This window comes from Carcharodon carcharias, chromosome 35, assembly GCF_017639515.1.
Source record: "Carcharodon carcharias isolate sCarCar2 chromosome 35, sCarCar2.pri, whole genome shotgun sequence".
Classification (NCBI taxonomy): domain Eukaryota; kingdom Metazoa; phylum Chordata; class Chondrichthyes; order Lamniformes; family Lamnidae; genus Carcharodon; species Carcharodon carcharias.
In genome coordinates this window covers 3,962,333-3,976,633 of record NC_054501.1, presented here as the reverse complement: position 1 = coordinate 3,976,633, position 14,301 = coordinate 3,962,333, and the positions used below count along the sequence as shown (strand labels likewise).

Below are 14,301 nucleotides of genomic sequence, written 5' to 3'. Positions count from 1 at the left end.
ACCCTAACCCTAACCCTAACTCAAATCTAACCCGAATGCGAATAACTAATTGTAAAACCAGACTCGCTTAAACCTAATGCTAACCCTAACCCTAACCCTAACCCTAACCATAACACTCACCCTAACCCTAACCTTAACCCTAACCCTAACCATAACCACTAACCCTGACCCTGACCCAAAACCTAACCCCTAACCTTAACACCTAAACCTAATCCCTAACCCTGACCGTAACCCTAACCCGAACCTAACCCTAACACTAACCCTAACCCAAGTCTAACCCGAATGCGAATAACTAATTGTCAAACCAGATACGCTTAACCCTAACACTAACCTTAACCCTAACCCCTAACCCTGACCTCGCCCTAACCCTAACCCTGAACTAACCCTAACCATGACCCTGACCCTAATCTGAACAGTAACCCTAACCCTATACCTAGGCCTAACCCTGACCTTAACCCAAATCCTTACCCTAACCCTAACCCTAAAACTGACCCTAAACCTGACGCTAACCCTAATGACCAATGTCAAACCCGAAATGCTTAACCCTAACCCTAACCCTAACCCTAAGCCTAACTCTAACCCTTACCCTAATCATAATCCTAATCCTAAACCTGACCCTAACACTAATGACCAATGTCAAACCTGAAATGCTTAACCCTAACCCCAACCCTAAACCTAACGATGACCCTGCCCCTGACCCTGACCCTAACCCTAACACTAAAGCCTAACCCTAACCTCCACCCTCACTCTAAACCGAATCCACACTCGGACTCTAACCCATAACACCTAGCCCTCACCCTAAACCTAACCTTAACCCTAACATCCACCCTCACCCTAACCCGAATCTAGACTCGAACTCTAACCCCTAATGCCTAGCCTTAACACTTACCCTAACCCTAACCCTAAGGCCAACCCTGATGCTCACCCTGACCTTAACCCTAACCCTTACACTAACCATAACACTAACCCTAACCCTAAACCCGAACCCTAACCCAAACCCCGAACCCTAAACCTAACCCCTAACCCTAACCCAAAACCTAACCCTAACCCTGACTCTAACCCTTAAAGTTAACCCTAACCCTAACCCTAACCCCTAAACCTAACGCTAACCCTAACAACTAACCAGAACCCTAACTCTAACGCCTAACCCGAACCCTAACCCCTAACACTAACCCCGAACCCTAACCCTAACCCTAACCGCTAACTCTAACACTAACCCTAACGCTAACCCCTAACGCTAACCCTAACCCTAACCCTAACGCCTAAACCTAACAGTAAACCTAACCCCTAACCCTAACCCTAACCCTAACCCTCACCCTAAGCCTCACCCAGATGCTCACCATGACCTTAACCCTAAACATTACCCTAATCGGAACCCTAACACTAACCCTTACCCTAATCATAACCCTAACCCTAACCCTAACATTGACCCTAATCCTAATGACCAATGTCAAACCAGAAATGATTAAACCTAACCCCAACCCTACACCTAACGATGACCCTGACCCTTACCATAATCCCTAACCATAACCAAAATATTCATCCTAAACCTAACCCTAACCCTAACCCTAACCCTAACCACTAAACCTAACACTAACCCCTAAAACGCTAACCCTAACCCTAACGCCTAACCCTAACCCTAACCCTAACCCTAACCGTAAGCCTAACCCTCACCCTGATACCCGCCCTGACCTTAAACCTAACCCTTACCATAATCATGACCCTAACCCTAACCCAAAACCCTAACCCTAACTCTAACTATAACTCTAACCCTAAACCTAACCCTAACCCCTAATACTCACCCTAACCCTAATCCTAATACTCACCCTCACACTAACCCTCACTCTCACCCTAACCCTAACCCTAACACTAACCCCTAACCCTAACCCTAAAACCCACCCTAAGGTTAATCCTAAAGCTAACCGTAACCCTCACCCTGACCCTAAACATCACCCGAACCCTAACCATAACCCTAACTCTAAACCTAACACTAACATTCACCCTAACTCTAACCCTAACCCTAACACTCACCCTAACCCTCACCCTAACCCTAACCCTAACACTCACCCAGAACATAACACTCACCCTAACCCTAACCCTAAGCCTAACCTTAACCACAGCCTCAAACCTAACACTCACACTAACCCTAACCCTAACCCTAAACCTAACACTCACCCTAACCCTAACCCTAATACTCACCCTAACCCTAACCCTAACCCGATCCTGACCCTAACACTAAACCTTACACTCACCCCAACCCTAACTCTGACCCTGACCCTGACCCTAACCGTAACCCTAACACCTAACCGTAACCCTGACCCTGACCCTAAACATCACCCGAACCCTAACACTAACCCTAACCCTAACCCTAACACTAACATTCACCCTAACTCTAACCCTAACCCTAACACTCACCCTAACCCTCACCCTAACCCTAAACCTAACACTCACCCAGAAGCTAACACTCACCTTAACCCTAACCCTAATACTCAACCTAACCCTAACCCTAACCCTAATCCTCACCCTACCCTAACACTCACACTCACCCTAACCCTAACACTCACCCTAAACCTAACATTCACCCTAAACCTCACCCTAACCCTAACCAAAACTCCTAACGGTAACGCTCACCCTAAGCCTAACCCTAACGCTAAACCTAACCCTAACACTCACCCTAACCCTAACACTCACCCTAAACCTAACATTCAACCTAAACCTCACCCTAACCCAAACCCTAACACTCACCCAAACCCTAACCCTAACCCTAACATTAATCATAACCCTAACCCAAACCCTAACACTCACCGTAACCCTAACCCTAACCCTAACCCTAACCCCTAACCCTGACCCTGACCCTAACCTTAACCCCAATTCCTAACCCTGACCCTAACCCTAACCCGAACCTAACCCTAAACCTTACCCTCACCCCAACCCTAACCATAACACTCACCCTAACCCTAACCTTAACCCTAACCCTAACCCTAAACCCTAACCCTGACCCTGACCCTAAAGCTAACCCCTAACCCTAACCCTAACCCTAACCCTAACCCTAACCCTAACCCTAACCCAAATCTAACCCGAATGCAAATAACTAATTGTCAAACCAGAATCGCTTAACCCTAACACTAACCCTAACCCTAACCCTAACCCTAACCCTAACGCTCACCCAAACCCTAACTCTAAACCAAACCCTAACTCTCACCCATACCCTAACCCTAACATTAATCCTAACCCTAACCCAAACCCTAACACTCACCATAACCCTAACACAAACCCTAACCCTAATCCCTAACCCTGACACTGACCCTAACCCTAACCCCTAACCCTAACCCCAATCCCTAACCCTGACCCTAAACCTAACCCGAACCTAACCCTAACCCTAACCCTCACCCTAACCCTAACCATAACACTCACCCTAAACCTAACCTTAACCCTAACCCTCACCATAACCACTAACCCTGACCCTAAACCTAACCCCTAACATTAACCCCTAACCCTAATCCCTAACCCTGACCGTAACCCTAACCCGAACCTAACCCTAACACTAACCCCAACCCAAATCTAACACGAATGCAAATAACTAATTGTCAAACCAGACACGCTTAACCTTAACACTAACCCTAACCCTAACCCCTAAACCTGACCTCGCCCTAACCCTAACCCTGACCTAACCCTAACCCTGACCCCTAACCCAGACCCTGACCCTAATCCGAACAGTAACCCTAACCCTATCCCTAGGCCTAAACCTGACCTTAACCCAAACCCTTGCCCTAACCCTAAACCTGACCCTAAACCTGACCCTAACCCTAATGACCAATGTCAAACCCGAAATGCTTAACCCTAACCCTAACCCTAACCCTAAGCCTAACTCTAACCCTTACCCTAATCATAATCCTAATCCTAAACCTGAACCTAACCCTAATGACCAATGTCAAACCCAAAATGATTAACCCTAACCCCAACCCTAAACCTAACGATGACCCTGCCCCTGACCCTAACCCTAACCCTAACCCTAACCCTAACTCTAACCCTAACCCTAACCTTAACCTCCACCCTCACCCTAACCCGAACTCTAACCCCTAATGCCTAGCCTTAACCCTCACTCTAACCCTAACCCTACACCTTAACCCTAACCCTTACATTAACCATAACACTAACCCTAACCCTAAACCCGAACCCTAACCCTAACCCCTAACCCTAACCCAAAACCTAACCCTAACCCTAACTCTAACCCCTAACACTAACCCTAACACTAACCCTAACCCCTAAACCTAACCCTAACCCTAACCATAACCCTAAACCTGACCCTAACCCTAACCCTCACCGCAATCCTAACGCCTAACCCTGACCCTGACCCTAACCCTAACACTCGTCCTAACCCTAACACTCACCCTCACCCCAACGCTAACCCTAACCCTGACCCTGAACCTAACCCTAACCCTAACCCTAAGCCTAACGCTAACACCTAACCCTAACCCTGACCCTGACCCTAAACATCACCCCAACCCTAACCCTAACCCTAACACTAACATTCACCCTAACTCTAACCCTAACCCTAACACTCATTCTGACCCTAACACTCACCCTAACCCTAACCCTAAACCTAACACTCACCCAGAACCTAACACTCACCTTAACCCTAACCCTAATACTCACCCTAACCCTTAACCCTAACCCTAATACTCACCCTAACACTAACACTGACCCTAATCATTACCTTAACCCTACCACTCACCCTAAACCTAACCCTAATACTCCCCCTGACCCTAAACCTAACCCTGACCCTGACCCTAACACTAACCCTAACTCTCATCCCAACCCTAACCCTAACCCTAAACCTAACCCTGACACTCACCCTAACCCTACCCCAACTCTAATCCTAACCCCAACTCTAACCCTAACCCAGACCCTGACCCTAACACTAACCCTAACACTAACCCTCATCCCAACCCTAACCCTAAACCTGAACCTGACACTCACCCTAACCCTCACCCCAACCCCAACACCTAACCCTGACTCTGACCCTAACCCTCATCAAAACCCTAATCCTTAACGCTAACCCTGACCTTAAACCTCACCACAACCCTAACGCCTAATCCTGACCCTGACCCTAACCATCACCACAACCCTAATCCCTAACCCTAACACTGACCCTAACCCTAACCCTAACACTCACCGTAACCGTAACACTCACCCTAACCCTAACCCTAACCCTAACCCTAACCCTAAACCTGACCCTGACCCAAACACTAACCCTAACACTCACCCTCACCCAAACACTAACCCCAAACCTAACCCTAACACTCGCCCTAACCCTCACCGCAACCCTAACCCTAACCCTGACCCTAACCCTAATCCCAACCCTAACCCCTAACCCTGACCATAACCCTGAACCTAACCCTCACCCGAACCCTAAGTCCTAGCCCTAACCATAATCCTGAACCTAACCCTCACCCAAACACTAACCTCTAACCCTAACCCTGACCCTAACCCTGACCCTAACCCTCAGCCCAACCCTAACCCTAACCCTAACCCTAACCCTGACCCTCAACCAAACGCTAACCCTAGCCCTCACCCCAGCCCCAACCCCTAACCATGACCCTAACCTTCACCCCAACCCTGACCCGGACCCTAACCCTCAACCCAACCCTAACCCTAACCCTCACCCCAACTCCTAACCCTAATCATGACTCTAATCCTCACCCTAACCCTCACCCTCAACCTAACCCTATCCCAAACTCCTAACCCGAACCCTCACCTAACCCGATCCCTCACCTGAACCCTAACCACTAACCCTTAACCCCTAACGCCTAACCCTTAACCCGAAATCGAACCCTAACCCTAATGCCCAATATCAAACATCGAACTCTTACTCCAACGTCGAACCCTCACCCCCAACATCAAACACTCACCCCCAACATCCACCCCTCACCCCAACATCAAACCCTCACCCCCAACATCCACCCAACATCAAACACTCACCCCCAACATCCACCCCTCACCCCAACATCAAACACTCACCCCCAACATCCACCCCTCACCCCAATATCCACCCCTCACCACAACATCCACCCCTCACCCCAACATCAAACACTCACCCCCAACATCCACCCCTCACCCCCAACATCCACCCCTCACCCCAACATCAAACCCTCACCCCAACATCCACCCTTCACCCCAACATCAAACCCTCACCCCCAACATCCACCCCTCACCCCAACATCAAACCCTCACCCCAACATCCACGCCTCACCCCAACATCAAACACTCACCCCCAACATCCACCCCTCACCCCAACATCAAACCCTCACCCCCAACATCCACCCTTCATCCCAACACCGAACACTCACCCCCAACATCCACCCCTCACCCCAACATCAAACCGTCACCCCCAACATCCACCCCTCACCCCAACATCAAACCCTCACCCCAACATCCACGCTTCACCCCAACATCAAACCCTCACCCCCAACATCCACCCCTCACCCCAACATCAAACCCTCACCCCCAACATCCACCCCTCACCCCCAACATCCACCCCTCACCCCAACATCCACCCCTCACCCCAACATCCACCCCTCACCCCAACATCAAACACTCACCCCCAACATCCACCCCTCACCCCCAACATCCACCCCTCACCCCAACATCAAACCCTCACCCCAACATCCACCCTTCACCCCAACATCCACCCCTCACCCCCAACATCCACCCCTCACCCCAACACCGAACCCTCACCCCCAACATCCACCCCTCACCCCAACATCAAACCCTCACCCCCAACAGCCACCCCTCACCCCAACATCAAACCCTCACCCCCAACATCCACCCCTCACCCCAACATCAAACCCTCACCCCAACATCCACCCTTCACCCCAACATCAAACACTCACCCCCAACATCAAACACTCACCCCCAACATCAAACACTCACCCCCAACATCAAACCCTCACCCCAACATCCACCCTTCACCCCAACATCAAACACTCACCCCTAACATCAAACACTCAGCCCCAACATCAAACACTCACCCCAACATCCACCCCTCACCCCAACATCCACCCTTCACCCCAACATCAAACACTCACCCCCAACATCAAACACTCACCCCAACATCCACCATTCACCCCAACATCAAACACTCACCCCCAACATCAAACACTCACCCCCAACATCAAACCCTCACCCCCAACATCCACACCTCACCCCAACATCCACCCCTCACCCCAACATCAAACACTCACCCCCAACATCAAACACTCACCCCCAACATCAAACACTCACCCCCAACATCAAACACTGACCCCAACATCCACCCCTCACCCCAACATCCACCCCTCACCCCAACATCAAACCCTCACCCCCAACATCAAACCCTCAACCCCAACATCAAACCCTCACCCCCAACATCCACCCCTCACCCCAACATCCACCCCTCACCCCAACATCAAACACTCACCCCCAACATCCACCCCTCACCCCAACATCAAACAATCACCCCCAACATCAAACCCTCACCCCCAACATCAAACCCTCACCCCCAACATCAAACCCTCACCCCTAACATCAAACCCTCACCCCCAACATCCACCCCTCACCCCAACAACCACCCCTCACCCCAACATCAAACACTCACACCCAACATCAAACACTCACCCCCAACATCAAACCCTCACCCCCAACATCCACCCCGCAACCCCAACGTCCACCCCTCACCCCCAACATCCACCCTTCACCCCAACATCAAACACTCACCCCCAACATCAAACACTCACCCCCAACATCAAACACTCACCCCCAACATCAAACCCTCACCCCAACATCCACCCTTCACCCCAACATCAAACACTCACCCCTAACATCAAACACTCAGCCCCAACATCAAACACTCACCCCAACATCCACCCCTCACCCCAACATCCACCCTTCACCCCAACATCAAACACTCACCCCCAACATCAAACACTCACCCCAACATCCACCCTTCACCCCAACATCAAACACTCACCCCCAACATCAAACACTCACCCCCAACATCAAACCCTCACCCCCAACACCACACCTCACCCCAACATCCACCCCTCACCCCAACATCAAACACTCACCCCCAGCATCAAACACTCACCCCCAACATCAAACACTCACCCCCAACATCAAACACTGACCCCAACATCCACCCCTCACCCCAACATCCACCCCTCACCCCAACATCAAACCCTCACCCCCAACATCAAACCCTCACCCCCAACATCAAACCCTCACCCCCAACATCCACCCCTCACCCCAACATCCACCCCTCACCCCAACATCAAACACTCACCCCCAACATCCACCCCTCACCCCAACATCAAACAATCACCCCCAACATCAAACCCTCACCCCCAACATCAAACCCTCACCCCCAACATCAAACCCTCACCCCTAACATCAAACCCTCACCCCCAACATCCACCCCTCACCCCAACATCCACCCCTCACCCCAACATCAAACACTCACACCCAACATCAAACACTCACCCCCAACATCAAACCCTCACCCCCAACATCCACCCCGCAACCCCAACGTCCACCCCTCACCCCCAACATCCACCCCTCACCCCATCCACCCCGCACCCCCAACATCCACCCCTCACCCCAACATCAAACACTCAACCCCAACATCCACCCTTCATCCCAACACCGAACCCTCACCCCCAACATCCACCCCTCACCCCCAACATCCACCCCTCACCCCAACATCAAACACTCAGCCCCAACATCCACCCCTCACCCCCAACATCAAACACTCACCCCAACATCAAACACTCACCCCTAACATCGAACCCTCACCCCCAACATCCACCCCTCACCCCAACATCAAACACTCACCCCCAACATCCACCCCGCAACCCAACAGCCACCCCTCACCCCAACATCCACCCCTCACCCCAACATCCACCCCTCACCCCAACATCAAACACTCACCCCCAACATCCACCCCTCACCCCAACATCAAACACTCACCCCCAACATCCACCCCTCACCCCAACATCAAACACTCACCCCCAACATCCACCCCTCACCCCAACATCAAACACTCACCCCCAACATCCACCCCTCACCCCAACATCAAACACTCACCCCCAACATCAAACACTCACCCCAACATCCACCCCTCACCCCAACATCAAACACTCACCCCCAACATCCACCCCTCACCCCAACATCCAACTCTTACCCCAACACCAAACCCTCACCCCAACATCCAACCCACACCCCAACATCCAACCCTCACCCCAATATCCAACCCTCGCCCCAATATCCAACGCTCACCCCAACATGGAACCCTCACCCCCCAACACCAAACTCTTACCCCAACATCTAACCCTCACCCCAACATCCAACCCTCACCCCAACATCCAACCCTCACCCCAATATCCAACGCTCACCCCAACATGGAACCCACACCCCCCCAACACCAAACTCTTACCCCAACATCCAACCCTCACCCCAACATGGAACCCTCACCCCCAACATCAAACTCTTACCCCAACATCCAACCCTCACCCCAACATCCAACCCTCACCCCAACATGGAACCCTCACCCACCCCAACATGGAACCCTCACCCCCAACATCCAACTCTTAGCCCAACATCCAACCCTCACCACAACATGGAACCCTCACCCCCAACATCAAACTCTCACCCCAACATCCAACCCTCACCCCAACATCCAACCCTCAACCCCAACATTCAACCCTCAACCCCAACATGGAACCCTCACCCCCAACATCAAACTCTTACCCCAACATCCACCCCTCACCCCCAACATCCACCCCTCACCCCCAACATCCACCCCTCACCCCAACATCCACCCCTCACCCCAACATCAAACACTCACCCCCAACATCCACCCTTCATCCCAACACCGAACCCTCACCCCCAACATCCACCCCTCACCCCAACATCAAACCCTCACCCCCAACATCCACCCCTCACCCCCAACATCCACCCCTCACCCCAACATCAAACACTCACCCCCAACATCCACCCCTCACCCCAACATCAAACACTCACTCCCAACATCGAACCCTTATCCCCAACATCCACCCCTCACCCCAACATCCAACTCTTACCCCAACACCAAACCCTCACCCCAACATCCAACCCTCACCCCAACATCCAACCCTCACCCCAACATCCAACTCTTACCCCAACATCCAACCCTCACCCCAATATCCAACCCTCACCCCAACATCCAACCCTCACCCCAATATCCAACGCTCACCCCAACATGGAACCCTCACCCCCCAACACCAAACTCTTACCCCAACATCCAACCCTCACCCCAACATGGAACCCTCACCCCCCAACACCAAACTCTTACTCCAACATCCAACCCTCACCCCAACATGGAACCCTCACCCCCCAACACCAAACTCTTACCCCAACATCCAACCCTCAACCCAACATCCAACCCTCACCCCCCAACACCAAACTCTTACCCCAACATCCAACCCTCACCCCAACATGGAACCCTCACCCCCAACATCAAACTCTTACCCCAACATCCAACCCTCAACCCCAACATTCAACCCTCAACCCCAACATGGAACCCTCACCCCAACATCAAACTCTTACCCCAACATCCACCCCTCACCCCCAACATCCACCCCTCACCCCAACATCCACCCCTCACCCCAACATCAAACACTCACCCCCAACATCCACCCCTCACCCCAACATCCACCCCTCACCCCAACATCAAACCCTCACCCACAACATCCACCCCTCACCCCCAACATCCACCCCTCACCCCAAATCAAATACTCACCCCCAACATCAAACACCCCTAACATCGAACCCTCACCCCCAACATCCACCCCTCACCCCCAACATCCACCCTGCACCCCAACAGCCACACCTCACCCTAACATCCACCCCTCACTCCCAACATCAAACCCTCACCCCCAACATCCACCCCTCACCCCAACATCAAACACTGACCCCCAACATCCACCGCTCACCCCAACATCAAACACTCACTCCCAACATCGAACCCTTATCCCCAACATCCACCCCTCACCCCAACATCCAACTCTTACCCCAACACCAAACCCTCACCCCAACATCCAACCCTCACCCCAACATCCAACCCTCACCCCAACATCCAACTCTTACCCCAACATCCAACCCTTACCCCAACATCCAACCCTCACCCCAATATCCAACCCTCACCCCAATATCCAACCCTCACCCCAACATCCAACCCTCACCCCAATATCCAACGCTCACCCCAACATGGAACCCTCACCCCCCAACACCAAACTCTTACCCCAACATCCAACCCTCACCCCAACATAGAACCCTCACCCCCCAACACCAAACTCTTACCCCAACATCCAACCCTCACCCCAACATCCAACCCTCACCCCAACATCCAACCCTCACCCCAATACCCAACGCTCACCCCAACATGGAACCTTCACCCCCCCAACACCAAACTCTTACCCCAACATCCAACCCTCACCCCAACATGGAACCCTCACCCCCAACATCCAACTCTTACCCCAACATCCAACCCTCACCCCAATATCCAACCCTCACCCCAACATCCAACCCTCACCCCAATATCCAACGCTCACCCCAACATGGAACCCTCACCCCCAACACCAAACTCTTACCCCAACATCCAACCCTCACCCCAACATGGAACCCTCACCCCCCAACACCAAACTCTTACCCCAACATCCAACCCTCACCCCAACATCCAACCCTCACCCCAACATGGAACCCTCACCCCCCAACACCAAACTCTTACCCCAACATCCAACCCTCACCCCAACATCCAACCCTCACCCCAACATCCAACCCTCACCCCAATACCCAACGCTCACCCCAACATGGAACCTTCACCCCCCCAACACCAAACTCTTACCCCAACATCCAACCCTCACCCCAACATGGAACCCTCACCCCCAACATCCAACTCTTACCCCAACATCCAACCCTCACCCCAATATCCAACCCTCACCCCAACATCCAACCCTCACCCCAATATCCAACGCTCACCCCAACATGGAACCCTCACCCCCAACACCAAACTCTTACCCCAACATCCAACCCTCACCCCAACATGGAACCCTCACCCCCCAACACCAAACTCTTACCCCAACATCCAACCCTCACCCCAACATCCAACCCTCACCCCCCAACACCAAACTCTTACCCCAACATCCAACCCTCACCCCAACATCCAACCCTCACCCCAACATCCAATCCTCACCCCAACATGGAACCCTCACCTCCAACATCCAACCCTCACCCCAATATCCAACCCTCACCCCAACATGGAACCCTCACCCCCAACATCCAACTCTTACCCAACATCCAACCCTCACCCCAACATCCAACCCTCAACCCCAACATTCAACCCTCAACCCCAACATGGAACCCTCACCCCCAACATCAAACTCTTACCCCAACATCCAACCCTCACCCCAACATCCAACCCTCAACCCCAACATCCAACCCTCAACCCCAACATTCAACCCTCAACCCCAACATGGAACCCTCACCCCCAACATCAAACTCTTACCCCAACATCCAACCCTCACCCCAACATTCAACCCTCAACCCCAACATGGAACCCTCACCCCCAACATCCAACCCTCACCCCCAACATCAAACTCTTACCCCACATCCAACCCTCACCCCAACATGGAACCCTCAACCCCAACATGGAACCCTCACCCCCAACGTCCAACCCTCACCCCAACATGGAACCCTTACCCCAACATCGGACCCTTACCCCAAACACCAAACTCTTGCCCCCAACCGTTGAACCGCCAGGACCTTACCCCAGCCCCCTCCACCAGGTGCTGCCTCCCTGGTTAGCCCAGCCCTCCCCGCCCCCGCTCTCACCTGCGTTGTTGATGAGGATGTCGACGTGATCCTCGTTCTCCACCACCTCCCTGGCGAAGCACTGGATGGAGTTGAGCGAGGCCAGGTCCAGCTTGTAGACCACAATGTTGTTGCTGCAGACGCTGGCTCTCAGCTGCTCGGCCACCAGCTCGCTCTTCTCCAGGTCCCGGCACGCCATGATCACCCGGGCACCTGAGGAGGGAGGGGGCACAGACCGTGGAAAGGTGGGAGGTGGGCCAGGCCAGTAGGGAGAGGAAGGAAGGATGGGCGGGGGGGGGGGGGGGGGGGTGCTGAGAGGGGCGGCGGGGGAGGGGGGGGGTGCGAATCCAGTTGGCGGGTGGCTGAGAGAAGGCGACGGTGCCCCTCTCTCTCTCATGGGTGGAATCAGGACATGGGCACGTGTCGCTCGCATGAGAGGGGGGTCAGTTTATGGGGACTACTGCCCTTTGAGGGGGTAGTTGATGAGGGGCACTGCCCTTTGAGGGGGTAGTTGATGAGGGGCCTTGCCCTCTGAGGGGGTAGTTGATGAGGGGCACTGCCCTTTGAGGGGGTAGTTGATGAGGGGCACTGCCCTTTGAGGGGGTAGTTGATGAGGGGCCTTGCCCTCTGATGGGGTAGTTGATGAGGCCCACTGCCCGCTGAGGGGGTATTGATGAGGGGCACTGCCCTCTGAGGGGGTAGTTGATGAGGGGAACTTCTCTCTGATGGGGTGGTTGATGAGGGGCACTGCCCTCTGAGAGGGTAGTTGATGAGGGGCACAGCCCTCTGAGGGGGTGGTTGATGAGGGGCACAGCCCTCTGAGGGGGTAGTTGATGAGGGGCACTGCCCTCTGATGGGGTAGTTGATGAGGGGCACAGCCCTCTGAGGGGGTGGTTGATGAGGGGCACAGACCTCTGAGGGGGTAGTTGATGAGGGGCACTGCCCTCGGAGGGGGCAGTTGATGAGGGGCACAGCCTTCTGAAGGGGTATTGATGAGGGGCACTGCCCTTTGAGGGGGTATTGATGAGGGGCCCTGCCCTCTGAGGGGGTAGTTGATGAGGGGCCTTGCCCTCTGAGGGGGTAGTTTATGAGGGGCACTGCCCTCGGAGGGGGCAGTTGATGAGGGGCACAGCCCTCTGAAGGGGTATTGATGAGGGGCACTGCCCTCTGAGGGGGGGTTTATGAGGGGCACTGCCCTCTGATGGGGTAGATGATGAGGGGCACTGCCCTCTGAGGGGGTGGTTTATGAGGGGCACTGCCCTCTGAGGGGGTAGTTGAAGAGGGGCACTGCCCTCTGATGGTGTGGTTTATGAGGGGCACTGCCCTCTGAGGGGGTAGTTGATGAGGGGCCTTGCCCTCTGAGGGGGTAGTTTATGAGGGGCACTGCCCTCGGAGGGGGCAGTTGATGAGGGGCACAGC

At 53.5% G+C, this 14,301-nt stretch overlaps 1 protein-coding gene across 1 annotated transcript in view; it reads right to left on the bottom strand.

Moving 5' to 3' along the window:
- LOC121272761 (retinol dehydrogenase 11-like) overlaps positions 1-14,301 on the bottom strand; it is a 130,619-nt gene that overhangs the window by 111,556 nt on the left and 4,762 nt on the right. The window contains exon 3 of the mRNA XM_041179542.1: positions 12,904-13,095. Within this exon, the coding sequence (XP_041035476.1) occupies positions 12,904-13,095 (192 nt within the window). The remainder of the gene's footprint in view (positions 1-12,903; positions 13,096-14,301) is intronic.